Genomic DNA, 23,329 nt, shown 5'->3' on the forward strand with positions numbered 1-23,329 from the left:
GCTCTTCTGTGGACCCAATCCCCTCTCTAAGGCCTCTCAGTAGCTTCCAGAATCAATCTCTGAATACTAACCTTCATGTTTCTTCCTCTTTGGGCTTGCAGAAAAATTCACTGAGAGTTTTATCATAGCATCATATGTGTTTCTCTGCTCCCCTGCTGAGCAAAGGAGAGCCTCTATATCCAAGTCAAAAGTACATTAAATCGAGATGAAGCTCTAAATCAACTGGGACTTTTATACTGCTGCAGGTTTGTACTTAATATGACTCCTGGAGGCTGAAAGTTTTGTTAGCTGTAGTTAGAACCGAAGGCACAATGTTGTTCCTTGTACACCAGCTCTGTTGGCCTGGGAAAAGTAACAGTCACATTACATCTCAACATGGATATTGGGAACATTAGTAGAGACATCCTAGCATGTTAGGCTGATGTAACCTGAGGAAGATTTATCCAAGGGCTTTTTAGTCTTCCTCTCAAATCTATAGAATAATAAAAAGATCATAGGACAAATCTGTTTCCAATTCTGTTTAATAACCTGATAAACCATTAGGATTCAATTAAATCTGTGAACCACTCTATTGACAGTGAGGACCTTCTGGCTTTTTAGACTTAGATAAATTTAAAAATTTAATTTCTGTATTGTACGTGACCCTAAACATTCAGACTATGAGTTCTGACTCTACCTCACTGTCAAAGCAGACCTAATCCAAACTTATTTGTTGCCCAAGGCTGGGTGAAGAGGCTTTTGGGTCTCCAGTGTGTTTATTTTCCCTGCAGCTGAAATTAAAAAAAAAAAAAGTTAAGTACAATTTACAGACATTTCTTTTGTCTTTGTTGAACGTTATGGTATAGACTTTTTTTGGTGCATGCAATGCACTGTGAGCCTGTATACTGAATTGTTAGACTAGAACAGAAATTCACAGCACTAAAAAAGATGAAGAACTTCCTGGATTAACTTCCAAGCACCTGAAGAGTATCTTCAGGTCCAAAGCAGCATGAAGAACAAGAACCCACGAGGAGCTGAGTGCCCCCTTACACAATGCAGAATGAATGTAGTTGAAGTTGGCACCCAAGAGCAAGCAGCATGACCAGATATATTTGAAAGAGATGATTATTCCAACAATGGACAAAGAAAAGAAGTAGCAAAAAAGTGTCCTGCACACCTGTGACATCCGTTGTCTCGACACTGTTCTAGTCTTCCATACCATGCCATTAACCATTACTTCCATACCATTTACCTCTTACTTCTAGTTATCCTTGTATATCATAATGGCACTCAGTCATTCCAGCTGGTCTAAAGAAAAGGAATTTAAAAAACAGAGATGAAAACTATGCATTCATTTAGGTGTGGAGAGGAGGAGTGAGGCTTTCTTTTCCTCCTTGGAAATCTAAAACAAGCTGGAATATGATGAGCAGATTTTCCATTTCCTAAAGCTTTTTCTTTCTTCAGGTCCCCTCAAACATGTTGCTAAACCCCCTCCTCTCCAGCTGCTATGTGTCAGGGACCTACACAACTCTCACCAGGGATAAGAAACTGATAATTACAAAGGGTTTGAGTTTTCATCAGTCATTCTGCACAGAAAAGAATGAAACCCTCAGTTTCTAAGCCCAACTTCACCCTTTCTAAGCTAGGTTTGAGGTTTTGTTTGGTTCCTTGTCAGCAACCAAATGTTTTCAATTTCAACTCTTAGGAATATGATTCTGCTTCTGGGCATTGCTATCTCCTAACCTTTACTTAACAGATCCAAATATGAAGTCTTTAAGATCACTACTTATGTGATTGACCCACCTATTTGTTTCCGTGGCACTGGAACTGGTAGTTTCAGACTACCACCTCTTCGTGAAGTATTATTAAAGCTCGGTACATTTTTTATCTTCCTGATCTGAATTACAGTTCCCCACAAAAATCACCTAAATTTCTCCAGATTAGTACAGCTGGACCATGATGCTTCCAAGTTCTCGCTACCTCATTAACTTTTCAGACCTACTACCAATTTTGTCTTTGGTAAAAGACACAAACACAGCAACAATCTTCTCGATATTCCATTGGCAGTAAAAGTCCCATGACATCTCAACCATTTACCGGAATGATTAAACACTATTTATAAACAGAACATGGGTGTTTGTGAATAGATTCCTTGATTTGCAGTCTGCTGAATATTGACAGGAGTTGTTATAAAGATCAGGAGCAGCTGAAAGAATAACTCTGCTGAAACACAGAATGGCTCTTTTGACTGTGCATCTTTTTTTAAAAAAAAAAAAAAACCTTTTTAGAGAAAGTTGATGATTTATTTCAAAACGACTCTAATTCAAGGTTGTACCAACAAGACGACTGTCTTTCTCTTTGATTTAGATGTTCCAGTCTTTCCTTTACGCAAAGACTGTGTTGGCTTCATTTCCTTTATAAGTAATCTTGCTCCCAGAGCTTCCAGCACACTGACTCACAAGTTGTTTCACATCCAGGTAAGTGGAGGTTTACTAAATCTATCTAAAACTCATGAAATCCTGCTTAGAAAAAGTAATGAAAGATGCAGTATGATTTGTGGAATGAAAGTTTCAAATTTCTAATGATCCCTTAATCTTTCAACTTGCAATCCTCTTTAATGTAAAATTTCAGCAGGGGTTTTATGCCTCTTTTACAAAGCTTAAGTCAGATTTTCCACTTTACCATCTGAAGAAGCTAAGCTATATAGTAGGAAAGCTTCCACTGAAATGCTTCTTATCTCTTGGGTACTGCTTTCCCTGCTTCATCTCAGTCTTTTCACTGCATCAGCCAGAGGCTGTACATCTCTCAGGGACTTGCTAACTAGTCAACACTAGGGAGTGTTAGTCCTGCCAGTACAGCCTGGCAGCATTCGCTCTGCTGTAGGAAGACCAAATTCTGTTCTCACTTACTCTAGCCTAAATATTGAGCAATTCCATTGTCTACCTGATATTGTTATTGATTTTCAGCAACATAACTGACAGAGAACTGTGTCCTTCACTGCACTGTAACTGCCAGTACTTTTAGTTAGTTAATCCGGTGCCAGTTTGGAGCACCCAGCAAGGAAAGGCAGAGCGTAGCAGAGGTCCTTCTCTGTTCTTGAAGGAACCAACCACAAGGAAAATTGAGACTGAGTAAATGTCTGCATTTAACACACACTATTGTAAATGCCTTAACCAACAATTATCCTCCTGCTCTCCTTATTACTTTTTTTCAGACCAGAAGCAGAAGCCAAATGACACCCACACACACGCATACACACTTGTAGTTCTGGAATACCTGTGCAGGAATGGAAATAGCTGCTCTGCCACAGCACCATTGCCACGTGGCTCTGGATCCTAGTGCACGGAAAACACAAGCTAGAATGAGGTATATGAAGAGGTATGAGGAGGTATATGAAGACACCTAAGCTGGAGGATCTTCATTTACCTCCTGTCTCTCTAGGCATCATGACTAGAGCTGTTTTGGGATTACAGAGATACCTCTTTCAGTGAGACTTTGGCTACTTCTTTCCTACAAGGGAAGCCCTGCTAGCACTAGATGCAAGCCAACAGGCAATTGGACTAGAGCTTTATGTAACCACTACTCTATGGGCAGGCAAACTTTTATGGGCTTGCAGAACTCAGGACTGAGTCTCCCTACGTCTTTATTTTCTGTCCATTATTTCTTCTTCTCAAACAGATGGGCAGGAACACAACTCTGAAAAGAAGCATCTCAAAGGCATATTTTCTGTATCCTGCCCCCATCCTAAGGGTTTTTCCCAGAGAAAGTAACCATCTGTTGAATTCATTTTCTAGTCATGGTCTTTTCACGAGTTTTACTTTTTAGCTTAAAGAGATTTAAACGTATTAGCTCAGTGGCAAGACTAGAAGCACAACAGCATTTTTAAGTAACTCTCAGGAAGTAAGTTCCCATTTCTTTTATATGTTGTCTTTCAAAAAAACATATTTAGGTTTACAAGAGCGTGTGCATAAATAGCAGTGATTACAGTGTAAATTCACATCACATGCTTGTTTTATGTCATTGAAAAAAGTATTATTCTGCTTGTTCCCTCTACTTTAACTATAATTTTATTTGCAGCTACTGGAGGAATCATTGTGAGAGAAACAGATGGGTGGCTCCTAAAAAGTGCCAAGGAGATCAGCTTTCTTTAGCGAAAGAAGGCTGTAAAGTTCCTCCCAAACACAGAACTTTTCTTTCAAGAAATGGTTAACATTCTTTTGTACAGCAGATTTCCTTGATGCCTGTTGACAACAACCTCTCTGTGATGGCAGTGTTACTGGTATACTTAGTGATTTACTGGAAAGAATAAGAACAGAGCAGTGACCTCAGGAATGTCACTTGAAGGCCTCTTGATTGATTTTTACAATGATTGCAGAGAACTACTTGTTGTGTGTCCAAATTCACTGTTATTTTTCATTCCATGTAGAAAGTTACATTTATAGATAGTCTTAAACTTAATTTATTCTGGAAGTAAATAAGAAAGAATAGTGTAATAGCAGTAGACTGTAAAGTCTGGAACACAGTAGCTTTTGTTTTGGAAAAATATGATTCAAGCTACCACGATGTTCATAAAGAAACATAAACTTAGTTGGTGCTAATCAGGGCAGTTTGTCACAAAATCACTCCAAAGGAGTGAGACTGATCTCCAAAAGCTGAGGATGTGACTCAAGGGTCAAAGTACACTGCTTCCATAGCAATTACTTGCATTAGGAGCAGCAGGATTTTTCTGTTAGGTAGATTATGCAACTACAAATTACAATAGGCTAGTAATTACATTTCTTAATATATCGTTCATTTACAAAGCAACAGCAGCTCTGTGGAGAGTGAAATTTGTAACTCGACGCACTTCCAAAAACATAATTTCCCATGATCACGTCTACTGTCAGCCTGCAAAGACAGGGGAAACTTTCACTGAATTTCATTCTCTTCTCTGATAGCTGTGCGCTAAATTACTTGTAAATGTTCCCCCCTCCCCTCGGCACAGCACCTTGTCCGCACTGGTGGGAAGGTCCCTTCAAAGTGCAGATACTGCTTGTGGAAACAAAGTATCAGTCACTGGTGCATTAGTTCATTTACAGCCTTCCATTTTCTCCAAGTTCTCCTTTCTGTCTCTCTAAATCGTTCGTTTTCAATAAACACATCCACCCACTTTGATATGAGGGTGAATTATCTTACTAAAGCTTTTGTAGGCATTCTGTGTTTATGTCTCACTAAAAGACAAGCATTTTAAGCCAACTCTATAATGTTCAACACTATATATTTTTTTTAGCTCCAGATATTTGAGATAACAGCATAGCTTAAAGTCCCAGCAACTGTATGTGAAAAATGGTATCATCTCAAGAAGTTAATCAGTTAGGAAATATCTCCTGACTTTTCAGGTTTAAGTAACTTTTCTCACTGTCTTTATAATATTCCTTGCATTTCCATCATGAGTGTCCTAAATAATTCCTTTTCCTCTCTGATAATTTAAATATATTGAGAACTCAGTCCATCTTTTCTTAATCGTTTTTACTTTTCTTGCTTTCAGTATCTTTGCTGAAATACCCAGAGCTCTGCATATTGTTTTGAGTGAAGCTGCATTAACACTATATGGAGAGAACCAGGCCTGGCCAGGAAAATTTCTGTATAGCTTAGATACTTTGCTGCATTTGTGGTTGTCTGATAGAAGTTGTGTCATACTGAAAATGCGTAAGCTCAAATACGAAGGGGGAAATCTAGGTTTCCTGAAGTGACATTTCTCCTTATTCATAAAACAAATATGTGGTTGTGCTATTTCCAAGCTGATCTTAAGGGGAAAATAAAAAACAGCATCAGTAAGATAAATAAATGTGTCGTTTAGATTTTCTTCATCTGTATTCTTTGCAACACCTTCAGTCTGTCCAGTTTCTAAACAAGTCAGAAAACTCTTTTTATACTTTTTCCGAAGTCAATAAAATACTTATTATACAGAATTCTATTCAACATGTACATACATATGAGACATTTAAATTTTCAGCAAATGTGATTTACAGCCTAATTTCACTCTAGAAAAGCTGCTTATAATGAAATCATAGCTATCACTGTGTGAGAAACAATTTCTTCTGTTGTTAATAGCCCAGTTAGTGTATGTGTGGCTTTAGACACAACAATATTTTTTTCTGTATTTAGCTTGTATATGTACACATTTCCCCTTTTTTAAATCTTTTTTCTTTGTAAAGTACTGTCTCAATATCAATCATTGTGAAGCTATTTCTACAAAAGTACTAGACATTGAAATCATATGCAATGTCTATTCATTATTCTGATGCAGTAAATCTCCAAGCTGTACTGCAGTGAACACTTCAACATAACAAACATTTATCTAGGTCCGATGGCAGCTCATGAAATCGAAATTATTAGGCTGCCTAATGTTATATATGTCCGGGGCACAGGCTAGGGAACCAGAATAGCTGTAATCAGTCATTAATAGCTGGCTAACCCTATTTTGTTGAACACTAGAGGGAGATCAAAGCAAAAGAATAAATGATCTCATAGCTTATGGATATTAATTGGTGTTGTTAGTAAAACTTCAACTGACAATTAGATGAAACAGCAGGTATTATAACATCATGTCTTAATTTTTCATCAGAGTTTTTGCATGCCCTTATTTGGTATTGCTTTACCTAGATTGTAATTTTAAAGGGAAAAAAAAGCTTGGAAGGAAAAGGACTGTGCTTATATCAATACCTAGATTAATGTATTCTGTATTAAATTAGTTTTACATAGGACATATGTCATGGGACATATACATGTCATATACTTGAGCAGAATGAGATTTTAGCAACTGAACACTGAAGCATAGTGTTTCACTGAAGCCTAGTGAACGTAGCCTTTCTCATTGTGAAGTGAACACACAGTAATTTGTTCTAACATGAACATACAGCAGTAAGCAGAGGAACACTTGCTTTACTTCGAGGCCTTCCCTAGAAAAGGCTCGCTCTGTTAGACCTAAAGGCAAGCAACGGAGAGTGCTTACCTTCAGATCAGAATGGGAATTGATGCTGTCGCTCTTTTGCAATCACAAAAGCCGCTTCACTCAGTGTTTCCTGAACAAAGCTTGAAACATAAAATAAGTATTTTTAAATGTAGACATTTTGGAGTTTTGTGTAAAAGAAAGTTGATCAAATGCATACTTTCTACCCTCTCAGCTACTATCGGGAATTACTAGATCTTCTGTAGGATTTCCAGAAAAAAAAGACCTTAGGGACTCGAATAGCTTCCTGAGAGGAAGAATTCAGTTAATTAGGACCCAGTGGAGAAGAAACCCTAGCACCTGAGGTCAAAACTAAGGACCTGTGTTATTCACGCTGCTGTTCAGCCAAAGGACTGTTACTATACTAAGGACCTGTGTTATTCACGCTGCTGTTCAGCCAAAGGACTGTTACTATACCGCTAGGGATACCTGAGCTAGATGGAAACAGCATGGAGTTGGGACAGATAGGAGTGTAGCTGTTGCACCAAAGCACTCCCAGGGGTTTAGTTTACCTTGATTAAATGGCCACCAAGTACCATTCTCCTACAGCTCCGACTGCTCCACGTGGTAATATGCTCACAACTACCTCACATGTCAGTACAGTGCACTGCAGTCACTACACCAACCTGCATGGCACGCATCCCTTTTTTTCAGGGTAGAGACCGTGGCTTAAGGAGGAAATGTAACATATAAACACTGAGGACTGCATTGTTCTTTAGAGAAGAATAGGGTTGTATAGGCTCCGGAGAGAGGACAGAATTGAGAGGCAGGAACAGCGAGAAGTGCAGACAAGGAAGAAGAGCTGAAACTGCGGCTTTCAGCAGCAGCGAACTGCTAAGCTGGCTCAGCACTTGCTGTGAAACCATGACCTCTCATCAAGTCGTCAGTCAGCTTTCCACCACACAAGAAAAAAAAAAAGCTCAAAATTTTGGCTCACAGCTTAGATCAAAAAGGAACAGTGTTAACCCATTATTAATAATAGAACTGTGAACCCAGCCACCAGCTTACAGAGTCAATGATGTTTCATGTCTAAGGGAGATAAGCGATCATCTGGTTCTTCTGATGAGCTGCAGCACCTACGCAGTGCACGTTCTCTGTAGGCGCAGCAGCTCAGGTCATCCAGACACTCATGGGAACAATTGTGCCACCATTAAAATTAATCAGCAAGTTCTTAGATGCTTCCTGCACAATTTGGGTCTGTTTAATAAATGGTAAACTTTGTAAAATCCAGCCCATGTGACAAAACTATTTCCTTAAAGAGTTCAATGATCATCCAAACTATAGCCAAGGATGTTTCACATATGTTCTGTCACTGTTCTTCAAAGAGGCTGGATTTTTTTATATAGGCCATCTTGAGAGACCTTCATCACAGTCATCCAGAGATCAGTAAGATTTTAAGCACTCCGAGTCAGCCACTGACTCTCACTCTAGCTACAGCCAGAAAAGCTATCGCAAGAGGAGCCGAGCAGGCAGCTTTCAAGCTAAGAGTGCCCTTACCAGCTTGTAAGTGTTGTAGGGCAGTTCCTCTGACACGAATACTTCTCACATCTGTGTGCTCTTTTTCGACTTACTTACTTATTCAGGGCTAAGCCCAGCCTGCAGACAAAAAGAAATGCCTGTTAGTGAGCAAGAACAGACTGTCCTCATGGCTTACCTTCCTTTAACAGGTTCAGTCCCCTTTGTCTTCAGGAAAGCCATCGCTCACCTACTGAAGAAAAAAAATGTTGTCCTTCCACTTGTTTTACGGCTTTAAAAACTAAAATGCCACAACAATGATTTTAACTGGTATGTTCCCTTCTCAAATGCCTTGTACCCAAAAAGCTGGAAACAAAATAGAAAAGTAATTAGCCATGGCTTTTGTCAAAAGTATTTTGATAAGATTGTAATAGCCTGAATGGAAGTGACTGGGAATGTAGATGGCTCCCATCCACTGAACATGGGATTTGTGCTGTCATTTTCAGATAAAGAAGGCCATTCTAAAAAGTACAACAGGCAGCATGACTGATTACACACAGCTTGTCCAGCCACCTCCAAAAGGGATTAATATCTCATTATGACCAAGCTGTAGAAGAAGAGCCAAAGCGAACAGATTTGCAGGTGCCCTGATGCCAGAGGTGCTTTTTTTTGAGCCGGTGAGAGTTTTTACACGAAATACCTTTTTGGAGGAAATACGTGAGATAATGACATCAGAAGATATTTGTTAACATGTAGTAGATTTTTTGGATTGAGAAAGGCTGTGGTATTTTAAGTGACAAGAGGCATCTCTGTATACACTGAATGGACTGCAAAGTATACTGTGTATACTGTGTCTGCAAAAACACAGCACTTATTCTTTTCATTCCTAATAAATGACTTTTTTTTTTCCAAAAAGCCATTGGAAGATAGGGAATGAATGTATTTCATAAGTCTAGAAACAAGTCATCAACTTTTTATAATTGGCAAGTTATCAAAGCTGGTTTGTGCAGTCCAGAAGCAGAAGGGACTACTCAATAGCCTTTCAGTCTTTAGTTATAGCCAGCTGCTTAGAGAGCAAATACAGCTGCAGTCTCTCTAACAAGGGGAACTATGGTTTTCCAGTAAAAAATGAATAGATGGCAAAGAAAGCTGGGAAGTGATGTTTAAAGTATATAAATTCTTTACTATATCATAAGTTCCTACCATTATAGTTCACAGCTGAAATTCCTTTTAGATACAACTAATGTTGACCAGGCCAGTTTACTTAACATTTTGGAATTGAGGAAAGTGTGTTTTTCATTTGTTCAATGAATAAATGTTTATCCAATTAAAAAAAAAAAAATCAAGCGGAGACCTAATTACTCCCAGACCTTTCAGGTGCTTCTAAGTCAATACAATTCTCCTGCGCAGTACATTGTATTTTCGGTATCAGTGGGTACTGGGCAGACAGAAGGGAACTAAACATTATGTCTGAGATTAATCCTGCACAGTGCTGAGGGCTCCCGACTACCACTGAGGCATTCTCAGCATTGTTACAAGCTGAAGGACTGGGACCGGCTCTTAGCTGTGCGCTATATGGCAGCGCAAACGTGCTCCACAGGTGCCAGAGTGCTGCAAAGAGCCAAACCATAGTCAGAGTGAATGAATTCATCTGACAGGTAATCACAATTCTATTTGGTTTTTAACTTCCTACAAATCTGTCAGTATATTTCCAGGTCCTGGCTTCCTATTCCCCAGTTCCCTGCCTCATCTTTGTTCAGGTCGCCTACAAATTGAATAGAAATTTCTGATAATATTACAGATATATACATTTTTAGCAACTCCACTATTGTCACCAGCCAGTTACCCATTATCCTAGCTCAGGAGAATGTCTCCTTCTAAATAATATTTTCAAATATCAAATATGACTGAGCCGCTGATTTCTCCCTCCAGGGTCTAATTTAAATATAAGAGTGGGTTGAGGTTTTTATTGTTTTTGCAATATTCATAGCTAAATTTGCAAATGTTTTTTAAACTTAAAGGGTCTTTTTTGTTATTTGGTGCTTTTTGACTTTTTAGCTTTTCTTGCTACAGTTAGGCAAATTTGTTTAGACTGTGAACGACCTCCAGAAAGGCAACATGAAACTATTTCGGCCACTTCTAGCAAAAAAAAAATTGTAGTACAGGGCACTTTTTATCATTAAATTGTGTCCTTTTTTAACAATAATGGCATATAAGTACTAGCTGTGAAAGGCTGATTTTGCACATACCTGTAAAAGATCAGTCGAGGTCTTTCAGAGTGTTGGTGGAAATCTCTTGCTGCCTGTGTGAATCCTTTATCTGGACAAAATAATGAGAAAGAGAAGTGGCAAGATACAGACAGTGGAAAGGAAGTCTATTACATCCAGGTTGTCTCCGATGGTGCAACCGAGACAAGAGAATAAACTTTGTTTTTGCCTAACGATTCTTTGCAGCTTTGTGTGGAAAGACCTTAGCTCTTATTTCAGTAGTCAGTGGAAGTATGCATCCAAGCACCAAGGTATTACTGTGTTTTCTTTTCCACTAGCTTTTAGGATACATTGAGGCTACTGATCATATATACTACAGATCTACATCCCACGTCTATTCAGTCTGTCCCATGCTACTCAGAAGTGTTAAACCTCCTCCAGGAGACTGGTACTTGTGAAAGAACCTTGTAAGTGAGGAACTTGCTGCAGATGTTTTAGTTAAAATGCATAGATGGTTCCCTGAAGCACTGCATTTACTAACCATGCACAGCAGCATAAGGATAGATACTTCTGTCTGAGAAGCCCCAGACATCAATATGGTGACTCTTTGTGCACCACACTGAATCAGAACAGGAGATAATTGGCAACATCCTTGATAGGAGCCTAATAAAATAGTCTACAATAGCTATGTATATATGCTGAAACAAGAATGTCTGAAATGAGAATGTCTTTTCTGACTTTCTATTAATTGTCTCAAAATAACATTAAGTGATATAATGTAATTACTCAGTGACCGTAATTGTTCTAAAGCCTTTATAAAATCTCCGCTCTAACCAACTGCTGTACTTAACGTGAAGTTATCGTAAGATTACCGGCACAGATACACTGTATCATGCCCTTTACAGTTTGTTTTCAGTGAAGCAGCCTTCACACTGGCCGGGAAGTGTAGTTCAGCAAATCAGGATGTCAGCAAAGGAGCATTATTGAAGCAAAAGTCTGAGAGAATAGTGGTTTCATAAATGCATTTTTTGCCAACTAATTGTGCTGTTTAAATCCCATTGAAATGAGGTTCTTTTTGGCTTGTCTGTGTTGCTTTTTATTAATAGTGAAAATTAAGTTGTTAAATAGCCTGATAGATTTGAAATCATAAAATTTAGCTACAACAGGAGCTTCAAGTATAGAAAAGACATTGCAGTACAAAGACATTGCTGCATCTCTTTTTCTTCATATCACCTGCCGTCACGTACTAACAGACTTTAAGACTTAATTGTCTTAACAATTAAGTCTCAAAGATGTTAAGACTTAATTGCCTTTGGAAATGTCCACATGCACCACAGTGCAATATAGTTCATTTATTCCATCGCAGAGCCTTTGTTTTCAGATAAATATGGGCACCTTCTTGAATACTTTCTCTTAGGTGAGGTAATGGCTAGACTCAGGTGAGTTCGTGATGGCTGGTGGTCCAAGTCTCAGCATTTTTCACCACAAGTAGCACCTTACTGGAAATCTGAGCAGATGACACTGGAAAATCCAGGTCGTTTTCCATTGAACGGTGGGCAAACACGTTAACCTGCATTAAGGCTAATCACATTCAAGCAGCAATTCAGCTATGCTCATTTCTGATACCAGCGACACTTACAGAGGGTTTTATTTGTATACAAAAGTAAATTAAACTTTTGACTTGCCCCTTTGAAGCAGTAATAAAATGCACTATGGCATTCAGCAAGTTTGACTATGAAACAATGTCCAAAGGAATTTCAAGAGTTACAGGTATGACAGCGTCAAACAGTCAAGAGCTAATTCCAAATAGCAACTGCACCTGTACTTCACAAATGGGGCTATAGCAATGGATAATATCCAAGATAAATTAATATTACATCCACCTATACATTAATGAGTAGCCTAAAAAGCCTAATCCTTTGGAATGATTGCTATATGCTTTAATGGAATTTAAATCAGAATCATTGTGGAGAGGAACAAAAATCCTCTTATTGCTAAAGTAGAGGGTTTGGTCTTTTAGATAATTGTAAAATACAGCCAAGAAGAGATTTTCCTTTGAATCTTAATCTGCATTAGAATTATGTTCATCAAATCAAAGAAATGTGTCAATTTACATGAAAAGGTACCTTCTCAGTAATATCTAACTTGCCTCTGGAAATGCCAATATTTACAAATGTTCACATCTAAATTGAGAGCATTTTGTTTCACTGTCATCAGTGTGGTAGTAAATGTGCTACTGTCCTGGATAGCAGCTTCTCTTGGCATTGGTCTCATTTGTGTTTAATAATACAGCAAATCTTGTGATAAATGCCAAACTTTCTCAAAGCAAACAGCTGGGCCAGTAAAGACTGCCAAACTCTCAAAGTCTCTGACATAAGTTTCAGTAAACTTTCAGTAAACTGGGATGTTCGTTGGTGAAGAGAACTACATGTATTTTTTGAAACTTCTTTGAACCTAAAAGGTAATTTGCACTTTGTTTTCCTCTGAGGCTTGGTGAAGCTTGGAGGAGCTCTTATTTTATCCAAGCAAACTTTGCCCCTCTCTAATGATGATGAATGCTCATTCTATTCCAATAGGTGTTATTTAAAATGTCTATTTTTGACACATTTGTGTGGGAATTTTCTTCTTGATATTTATGTTTCTATGTGTTTTGTTCTAGGAGAAATCCAAAACATTTCAATTAAGCCTTAGAATTGCCCCAGATTAGGGAGAAGGCTTCATCAAAAGAAGAATGATCTGACTGATAGGTCAGCTTCAGAATAAAACCAAGCCTGAGAAACAATCCAGAATCTTTCCCTGAGCGGAAGAAATGAGCACTGAGAGGCCTTCCAACATAATTAAACATCCAGGGCAGACAAGCATTCCTTCCCTGGAAAATATAAGTGACTTCTCTTTAAATATCACTGACTGCACCCAGGTTGTGGTACCAGAAGAAGTTTTTTTCACGGTCGCTGCTGTTGGAATACTGGAAAATCTGCTCGTCCTTATTGCCGTCATCAGGAATAAGAATCTGCACTTACCCATGTACTTTTTCATTTGTAGTTTAGCCATTTCAGATATGTTAGGTAGCTTGTACAAAACTCTGGAGAACATCTTTATCATCTTATGCAAAATGGGGTACCTGACACGTCGGGGGGACTTTGAGAAAAAGCTGGACGATGCCATGGATTCCATGTTCATTTTGTCTTTACTGGGGTCAATCTTCAGCTTGTTGGCTATCGCAGCAGACAGATACATCACCATCTTCTATGCTTTACAGTACCATAACATCATGACCCTGAGAAGGGCTTTGGTCATCCTGGCAATCATCTGGACGTTCTGTGCTGGCAGTAGTATTGCCATCGCCCTCTTCTCCTATGAAGTAGCTACAGTCATTCCTTTCACCATTCTGTTTCCTTTAATGATGTTTTTTATATTGTGCCTCTATGTCCATATGTTCCTCCTGGCTCGATCCCATGCTAAAAAGATTGCTGCACTGCCAACCAGCGCAGTCCACCAGAGAACTAACATGAAAGGAGCCATTACACTGACAATTTTCCTTGGAGTTTTCCTTTGCTGTTGGGCCCCCTTTGTTCTTCACATCCTTCTAGCAAGGTTTTGCCCACATAATCCTTACTGTGCCTGCTACATGTCCATTTTCCATGTGAACGGGACACTCATAATGTGCAACGCAATCATCGACCCTATGATTTACGCATTCCGAAGCCCAGAATTACGGAGTACATTTAAGAAAATGTTCTGTTGTACTAGGTCAAACTGGAACTGGTAAACACTTACCAAAAGATGACATTTATAGAATTATGCCGAGGGAGTGCTCCGTAACACGAATTTGCAGAGTTAAACATGCTAGTAACTATACCCAAAGCAATACTACTGTTGTAGCATGATGCCAGTGATTTTCAGAGAGCTATCAAAGAATACATAAAACTAAGTATGCCCATGTATTTTTGCCAACCAGACCCCCAGAAATATTACTTAAGTTCATTCTGCTGATAAGTTTAGTGTAAGAGTCCAAAAATAACTGCATCTCAACTATCTTGTGTCATTTCAGAAAAATTCAAGTGTAAATCTTCTGCAGCAAGTACTGCATTACCCTAGGAATGCATTTATGCCAATCCATTTTGTGTCAGTAATTTCCGCTTAAGGTAAATACTGCTGTAAAAATCTGTTGCTTAAATCATAATGAGATTAACTCTTGTTTCTAAGCTGCAAATTTAAAAGAAATCTATAAGAAAGCAGTAAATATGGACATGTGTTTGGACTTTCCTGGCAGAGTAAAGTCATTATTTTGTTCTTTTACATCTAGTTCCCTTAAAATTAGGCAATTAGTATACTCTAAGTATCAAAAATAAAATTTGCAGTATGAGTCCAAGAGAAGAAGATATTTTGGTTTAAAAGATATTTTTAGTGATTGAAAATGAGTTTTTCCTACATAAAATCTTCGAGGCAGCAAAGACAGGTTTTGAAATCCAGATTTGGACAAGCGAAGTGAATTGCTGAGCTTGCCAGCTCCCCACTGGAAGTCCCTGGGATGATTTGCTTTAATAAAGTAAACTTTGCAGAAACTGAAGGAGCTTTGATTAAGCCATGACTTTCTAAACATACTGCAACAAAGAATTCAGATGGAAAAATTCCAGACAGAAAATTCAAAGGCCTCCAAGGAAGTTAGCCACCTGGATAAGAAATCAGCCAGCGAGACTAGAAGGATGCTACAAGACAGTTCATAATTTACAGAAACCTAGTGGGAAAATTTTGAATCGTCTCTGCCAAAATAATACAAAGCTCACAAAAACTTTAAGGAGAAATATTTTGCACAGCAAAACGCTCTAGCCCACCTAGAAGGATGAGAAGCAAAAGGGCTTCTAACAGCCCTCTGAACCAGTCCAGACCATATGGTGAGGAATTAACCTCACTAGAAACTGAATGGAGTTGTTCAGCTGTGCCAGAGACAGAATATTTAGTAAAAGCCAGCCATGAAACTGAGACAGGCAAGGCATGGCTAGGAAAGGAAAAGAGAAAACCTATTAGAAGTCATAGATAAAAAGAAGAATTTACTCTGATGGTATACTAAGAAAACAAATAGGAATTTCAAGATAGATGGAAGATGGACCAAATAATAGGTATCTGGATGAAGTTAGGCTTACCAGTATAGAAGAAAGAAAGGAAACAAACCTGAAAGATTCTATGGAACTAAGAAAATTAAATATCTTACATTAGAAATGTGATACTGCAATGAAAATATAAAAACTTATTTACTTATTACAAAAAAGTCTTTATCCATACAACGCAAGTTCAGAAAGAAATTCAAATATGGTCATTCACATATTTTACTTTAACAAGAAATTTTTTATTTTCACCAAAAGTGAAAAAAAATTTAAAACTGCACAGCAGGAGATGATTGTTAGAACTGAGCAAAAATAAGCAAAAAAAAAAAAAACAATATTAAAAACAAGTCAAAACAAAAGACCTACACCACACTAACACCCTATACGCACATAAGGTATAGAGAAACATTCAAGATAAACTCATGTCAAATTCTAAGCTTCAGCAGTAAAGCATATTGTTGAAATCTTGTATAAAGTCCACATTTCCTACAGGCTTCTGAAGCAGTTGAAGCAGAAGGAGAAAGACCACTTTGGCCATTGTGCACACCAGGCTCAGGAGACCCCCTCCAAATCTCACACTGCTCTCACTGTTGCCCTCAGGGTCATCTATTGCCTGAGAAAGCCCTGGCCTCCACCTCTCTGGACAGAGCACTGGAGTTATGCCAGAGCTCACCCCCGGAAAAGGAGAAGTCCCAAAGCCCAGCCCATGCTGGGACTTGGACTGCCTTCCCAAGAAACCTGAACTTGAGTTTCCCAGCCTCGTTCTCCACAGTACACCCAGCTTGCCTATTTTTTAAGGGGACCTCTCAGCTTGGGGAGACGCTTGAGGTCAGGGCTAGGAAAGGGACAAGCATAAGAGCCCAGGCTGGGGCAGCGCCTGACCCTTAGACCATGCAGAGGGGAGAGCAGGCCGGGATAAGGCACTGGCCCCCACCCCACTCACCCTCCGCCTAGCCCAACCTTCCTCCCAGCAAACTGCTTTCTTCCCACTCCCCTGCCTCTCCTACAGCCTCAAGGCACTTGGCCCCAGCCAGAATTGGCAGGACCCTCCTGCCAGGGGCCCAGGCCCACTCAGGGAGCCCTTGGACAACCTGCGCAGGGCTCACCTCTCCTTTCTTTACAGGTGCCTCAGCCTCACCCTTTGCCTAAGAGCCTAAGGGAGCCAAAGATCAGTCTCTCTGCTCTTTGTCCAACACATCTGCTGTTAGTAAGGCAAAAGACGGAGGACAAATATCCTTGCATTTCAGAATCATCCGTGCTGTAAAGCAGCTGCAAATCAGTTATCATTTGGGACATCCAGGTGTGGGTTAAGGCCCAGTGAGGTTTTTTTTCATTCAGCTTGTTAAAACAAGGAGTCAGCACTTATGTAGCAAATCTTTTGGCAGATTTTAGCCCATATTTTTCTCTCAGACAGTGGTAGTCCCGCAGTTACTCATATTGACTCTAAAATTCTCATGAGAGCCAATTATTGCCAGGAACCGGTTCTCACCTAATGTTACCAGGAACTGACTGACTGTTCTTTGTAGCCTATCCAGTCTAATCCATGGAAACGCACAAAACTACCTCCCAAACATTTGTTCAGGTCATGATGCCTGAGCAACAGTAAAACTTACAGGCTGGGGTTTTTGTCTTCAAACTGATTACAGAAACGTGATGGCTGTTACTGTTATATTGTGTACTTAACGAATACCCTGACAGCTAGCAAGATGGAGGAAAAAGCTGTTATATAAGTAAGTGGATCTAAGAGAAAGTACAGAGAAAGAAGGCTTGTAAATTATGAGTAAGAGAACTGCCCGTTGTTGTTCTTTTTTAATGTATTCAAGAAAACAGAAAACAGAACTTTCCATAGTCTCTTTGTAAATGCATAAGAAAGGCAGATGCTATGCATTTACAATACCCTTGAAACTTATGGCAGAATACTAGACCTCTAAGTGAGCCTAAGAGTTGTATAAAGGAGTCAATACAAAATTCAAAAGATACATATAAGGACTTTTTTTTTTAAGTTTGCACTAGTTCTGTTGGAATGGAGCATTCTTTTGAAAATTTTTCATTTCTGGGAAGACAGAATTGGGAAGGGCACAAAACAGTCTCAAATAAAAAAGCTTCTAGGTAGATTTTCCTTTTTAAGTCTGCCAGCGTTTGTTGCATGTCAGCAAATGGATAAATCTCCATATGTTATTTCCTAATTGACTGAAAAATTGGCTTGCATTTTAGTAGTTGTGCAGTCTCCAAGAAAACAAATTTTTCTGCTTCACATACTAATTTTTCTATCTATTTCCCTGTGTTGCTCTTTGAATAGAGAATCGAGGACTTCATTAGTCCTTGATTTGTGAAGCCTTCCTTATCTTACATTGAAGCTGCTCTTGAAACTCTACTCAGATATATTAATGCATAATTTCACATTGAATACTCTTCTCAGATTTTGCGGCTTTCTTTCATCTGCCTGGCTTTAAATTACAAGTGTTTGGGAGCCAGAGCTGTACGTTAACTTTGGGAGAAGTAAGCGCATCTTGGCTCCTACCAGAAACTAATAAGCCTGGAAGGAACCACCTTTGCTCCTGGAAAATCCAGTCCCATGAAGATCACAGGCAATAGTACCACAGATGCTTCATTCAGAAGGGCCCACAAAGCTTTTCCACGTACCTGGGGCAACAGGACTTTTTCCAATCACTTATTGCAAAGCCAAGGAAGAAAAGCTCCTCCTCTGTTTCTGTTGTTTTGTTTTGAACTGAACTTCATGTTTAGGAACAAACTGAACAAATCTGATAAAGGCACTCAGGGGAATTAATTCCGTTGAAACAGTTGGCATGCCAGTGAAGGACAGACCTGCACAGCAGTTTAATTTTATTCACAAAATAGCAAGGCAAATACAACTGAGACAAAAATTTTGTTTCCATGAATTACGACCCTGAGCAAGACTCAAAAAAGTAGGTGTCTGAGACTCTTATTAACTAAAGAAAATGTTTAGCTCTTCAATCAATATTTGAGTACCTGGAAAAGTAACTTGACTTGAAGTGCTGAGCGCTGTCAAAGGCTCCCTGATTATGTAAGCATTCATGTCCAAATGCTTGACAACTAGGCCTCTTTGTTAGATTAAAACTAGCAGGTCAAGAGCCAAATGTTAGCCTTCTCTTTTTTAAAATCATGAGCAAAATGCTTCATATGTAACTAACATTACAAGCTAGAAAAACAACAAAAGGATCTTAAAATATCCATTTATCATGAAAGCTCATATTGCATTTAATACTACTGAATTACGAGTGTCCTCACAACCCTGTTGATTTGCTACAGCCCTGGAGGCTTGCAAAGGACTATTTCCTCTATATACATCTATATTTCAAGCCAATGCTTTTTTAAGAAAACTTTTTGAATCACATTTGACCTAAACTCTTCAAATGATACATATAGTCAGACAGAATCTATTCCCCGAGCAGGCGCAGGGTTTGTTCTTTAATTCTTTCAGTGTAATTACAGCAGATAGCTGTCAATGAAGATATTATCATTCAATGGTGCTTTGATATAGCTTCATTTGAAGTGTCACTTTTACGGAAGACACAATGCCATTGTGAGTTTCTGATTCAAAGAGGATGAGCTACAGTATCATTCTAGAGAAATGGGTAGCACCATTTAAGAAAACTTTTCACATTCTCTTGAAAGCAGTTTTCTTATGTTTGCAAATCCTCTCAAACTACTGCTATAATACAAAGATCATGTTTTTGAACTGTCACACATAGTATAATGAGTGGCCATTAGCTTTCAAAGTAATTCCAGCTAAGTCAGCTGGAGGACAAATGCCTAGTAGGTATATAAACTTATTTATTACTTCCCACTGAAATATTTTGTTTTGCAATAAGACCATGAGATGTTTTGTTACACCATATTCTGTTCTTTCAGAGGCACCTTTACACTGTCACTTATTGTGACTTCAGTCCTCAAACTGTTGTGCCTAAACTTTGTACGAACCGTCTGAGTAAACATAGAGCTAGTCAGAAGTCATCTGCTAGCTGGAGGAGCTCCTTCAAAAGGCGTCTGACCGTCAGACCCTTCCCCCTGATGCCGCAGCACTGCTGGCTCGAGCCCCACCACAACCTTGTCCAGGCCCCCCGTGACCCCAGCCCCAACGTACAGGCAACCACTCAGCCCAGCCTCGGCGTGGCCCTGGCCCCATGCTGCCTCTTCCATACTGTCATCATACTAAGTTTTGCAAAATTCAGAACATCGTAAGAGCCGCTTTCCCAGAGCATCAAAATATGCAGGACCCTTTGCAGCATGTAGTGAGAGCATTCAGTTCAGCATGAAGCCTGGGTATTAGGATAACATTGAACAGTTTGATACAGCATCTAAAACCTTCAATAAGTATATCTGCAGCCTCTTTAAAATACATAGCAGAAGTTATTCTTGCTGACTGCTGCTTCTTGATCCAGAGCATTCTGTACGTTTTAAATTGGTCTCAATATTGGGTGGCATTAAAAGTCCAGGGTAGGTGTCTTCAAACTCAGAACTAGCTTCCTCGTTCTAGAAACTGCTACAGCTACCCTCTTTCAACTCACATGGTGTTACTCACCATGCTAAACATGTATTTCAATTTTCACTTGAATTTTAAAAAATGACCACAATTCCAAAACTGATCTAGAGTCTGCTCCAGCAGTGTGCCTTTTCAGGCTTACAGCAGTCTAACTCCACTGATTCAAAAGAGCAATGCCAAGGCAAAACTGGATTGCTCTGAATCAACCCCAGAGTCTCAGGCTGGAAGCAGAAATGCCTCTTTACTTCATAATTCACTAAAACAAGAACTGAACTCATAAAAGAGTAAGCATAAGAAATACAGTAGACAAGAATAAAAGTGACAAAGCCTAGGGTAAGGAGCTGAACAAAGCAATAAAAATGCTTTTGAACTATTGCTTTAGCCACTGTCTTCAATTTTCATTCACTTGAGAAATGAAACCACAGTCCAGCAATTTGCGTAATCACATCATCTGGTCCGACAGCTAAATCTATCTTAAATGTCAGTCTGTGCAAGGAGGAAAAAAGGAAGAGAAAAAAATTCACTTCAGCCCAGCACTGAGCAGCTTATGTCAGGGGGCAAGCTGAGAGGAGCTGAGGCCTCAGATCTCTCATCTCTGCTTAGCTGCCTCTCAGATCACAGCAGAGTCTTCGAAAGGGGGGAAATTTGGATAAAAGGCAGGTCCTGGCTCTCAAATGAGAAGGCAGATGAAAGAAGCACAACCTTATAAGTGAGAGTTGGCTGGTTAATAGGGGGTTGAGATTGGAAGGGTTTCCTATTAGAGAAGCTGTCACTGGAGGTTGTTTGAAGTCTGGGAGCAGGCCCAGAGAAAACTCCAGAATAAAGCCATTGAAGAATAATCCTTTTCAAAACTAACTGTTTTAAATGAACTAAATCAATTGTTCAATCCTTTTCTATACATAGAGGACCTAACTGAAGCCATTATCTGGGGACTCAGGAGTATCAGGGGCATGAGAAAAGCTCGTAGGGCAGAGAGGTTCTGAGTCCCCAGGCTCCCGGATTGGAAATATTACCTGCAAAGACTGCATCAGGCCAGGAAAGAGCAGTGTGATGTTAAGATCTTGATAGGAAAAAAGAAGCAATTTCTAGGACTGAGTAGGACAGCATGGAAGTAACCAGAACAGAGAACACAAGGGGTGCAGAAGACATATTCATCTTACACTGCTAGAAATGAAAGACATGCAAAGAGCTGAGTGAGAAGCAGAACATCCAAGGTCAAATGGGATAGCAATGGAATGTCAAGAGCTGAGTAAAAGGGGTAAGGACATCCAGAATGGGATGGTGGTTCTTGCTTTGTAACAACACCCAACAATTTTTTTTTTCAGCTACCTTTTCCGTTTACTATCAATTAATTGTACATAGCAGGACAACTGCAGTCCAGAGATGAGGTGCAGTAGGACTGCAGGAACAGGCAAACCATAGGTGAGTGAAAATGGACTGAGGTGAAATAGTTTAGTGGATTCACACCAGCTTTCTTAGAGATCCCAGCTGAAGCATCTCACACTGACAGGAAAGTGCTAATTTATAACAGGCAATGAACCACAGATAATAATGTTACACTTTACACACCCTTTATTTGGACATCCGCTTACCTTGAAGCACTGAGATAAACTCAATCTCCTCTTGTTCCAATTGATGAGAGTAAGCTTTGCAGATATACACAGTGCTGTGTGCTGGGTGCCAGCTTTCTGTCATTAGATAGTGAAAACTGGGTGAAAATCCCTCTTACCTTTACAAGGCTGTCTGAAGGAAGCAGAGGGATAAGACTAAAATGGCTTCAGAGGTTAACACTATTGTCTTGATAGACAATAATTGCCAAAAGCATCAAGTTAGTTGTCGAGATAGACAATAACTGCAAGTGCCAAAAATACTGTGACCATTCAGGAATAATCTTTTATCCCGAAAATGCATGCCAGTCAGTTTTTATAACAGGATAATCCGTGTCAGCTAGGCACAAGTGTTCTTGGAATGATCCGGATCTTTACAGTTTATTCAACTGTTGTTCAAGATCAAATCTTGTTTCTGGAACTAACATCAGTCTCTTGACATGCCAAAGGTTATATTTTCTAGCAATACTCAAGCAAGATACAGAAAAGAGGCACAGCCTGTAAGCAGTAATTTCTGTTTGACATATTAGTGTCAAAGCTACAGTACCACATGGCAGAAAGAGCACTTGCATCAGGAATCCCAGTGAAGAGGTGACTAATGGAGAAAAATTATCCTGAGCACCATCAGTCACTGCAGCTGCCAAGCAGGCAGGATGGTGGTGGTGGCAGCAGCTGGAAGGAGCACCTGGTGTCTGGAAGGAACTGTGAGGCTTGAACCCATCCGATTCACCCAGATCTTTTGCTGTGGGTCTTCCCAACGTCATGCCACAAAGAAATTGTAATATTCGTAGTTATTTTCTCAAATATACAGATAGATATACTCTCTTCATATTGCTTTCTTCATAAAGATTCTTTCAACTGAATTTACATAGACTTTCAGTCTCAGTCCTGCATCCATCTGACTCAGTGAGCAAGGAAGCCTTAAAGTCCATCTCCTGTGTTATCTATTTGGATCTGTGTAAAAAAAGCCGTATGGTATCTCCAGGAAGGAACCCAAAACAGGTCTTGAAGAATCTGTAATGTAAATAGGCATTATATATGTGCTTGATGGCTTAATGTGAAGTTTTTTTTTCTTTCCTTCTTCACTTCTTTCAACAACATTCAGTTGCTTGCTTAGCTTGTCACCATAAAATTATCTGCCGTAATCTTGCTCCGTGTTAATGTGACATGTCTGGGGCTGAATCATGTTAGAATCAGACTAAGTGCATTGCTTCTCATATTTCCAAAATCACCTGGTAACATATTACACGGTCGTTTGAAACTCAGATGCTGAGGTCTTGAAATATACTTCATGCATTATATTTGCAAAATGCTTTATGTCTGTTCCATAACTATCTTACAGTATTCTTTTCTCAGTTCATTATTTTCCCAATAATCACAATCACGATCATAAATCCAGCTTAAAATTAAAATTGCGTACCATAACACCTGTGCTAACATTCAATAGTTTATTCGAATGT

General features: G+C 39.3%; 1 protein-coding gene and 1 long non-coding RNA gene across 2 annotated transcripts in view; one reads left to right on the forward strand and one right to left on the reverse strand.

Moving 5' to 3' along the window:
• Positions 1-1,162: 1,162 nt before the first annotated feature.
• Positions 1,163-23,329, reverse strand: part of LOC104151286 (uncharacterized) — a 37,198-nt gene continuing 15,031 nt past the window's right edge. Inside the window, exons 2-5 of the long non-coding RNA XR_695747.2 lie at positions 10,675-10,744; positions 8,468-8,566; positions 6,974-7,053; positions 1,163-1,287 (exon numbers count right to left, since the gene is read on the reverse strand). This is a non-coding gene — a long non-coding RNA (uncharacterized lncRNA). The remainder of the gene's footprint in view (positions 1,288-6,973; positions 7,054-8,467; positions 8,567-10,674; positions 10,745-23,329) is intronic.
• Positions 13,442-14,401, forward strand: MC2R (melanocortin 2 receptor). Its single transcript, XM_009686031.1, has one exon. It carries the CDS (start codon positions 13,442-13,444, stop codon positions 14,399-14,401), a length of 960 nt encoding a protein of 319 aa, XP_009684326.1.

This window comes from Struthio camelus, chromosome 2, assembly GCF_040807025.1.
Source record: "Struthio camelus isolate bStrCam1 chromosome 2, bStrCam1.hap1, whole genome shotgun sequence".
Lineage (NCBI taxonomy): Eukaryota > Metazoa > Chordata > Aves > Struthioniformes > Struthionidae > Struthio > Struthio camelus.

Excerpts from the sequence above, each read along its gene's own strand:
- MC2R (XM_009686031.1), top strand. The coding sequence starts at position 13,442 with ATGAGCACTGAGAGGCCTTCCAACATAATTAAACATCCAGGGCAGACA.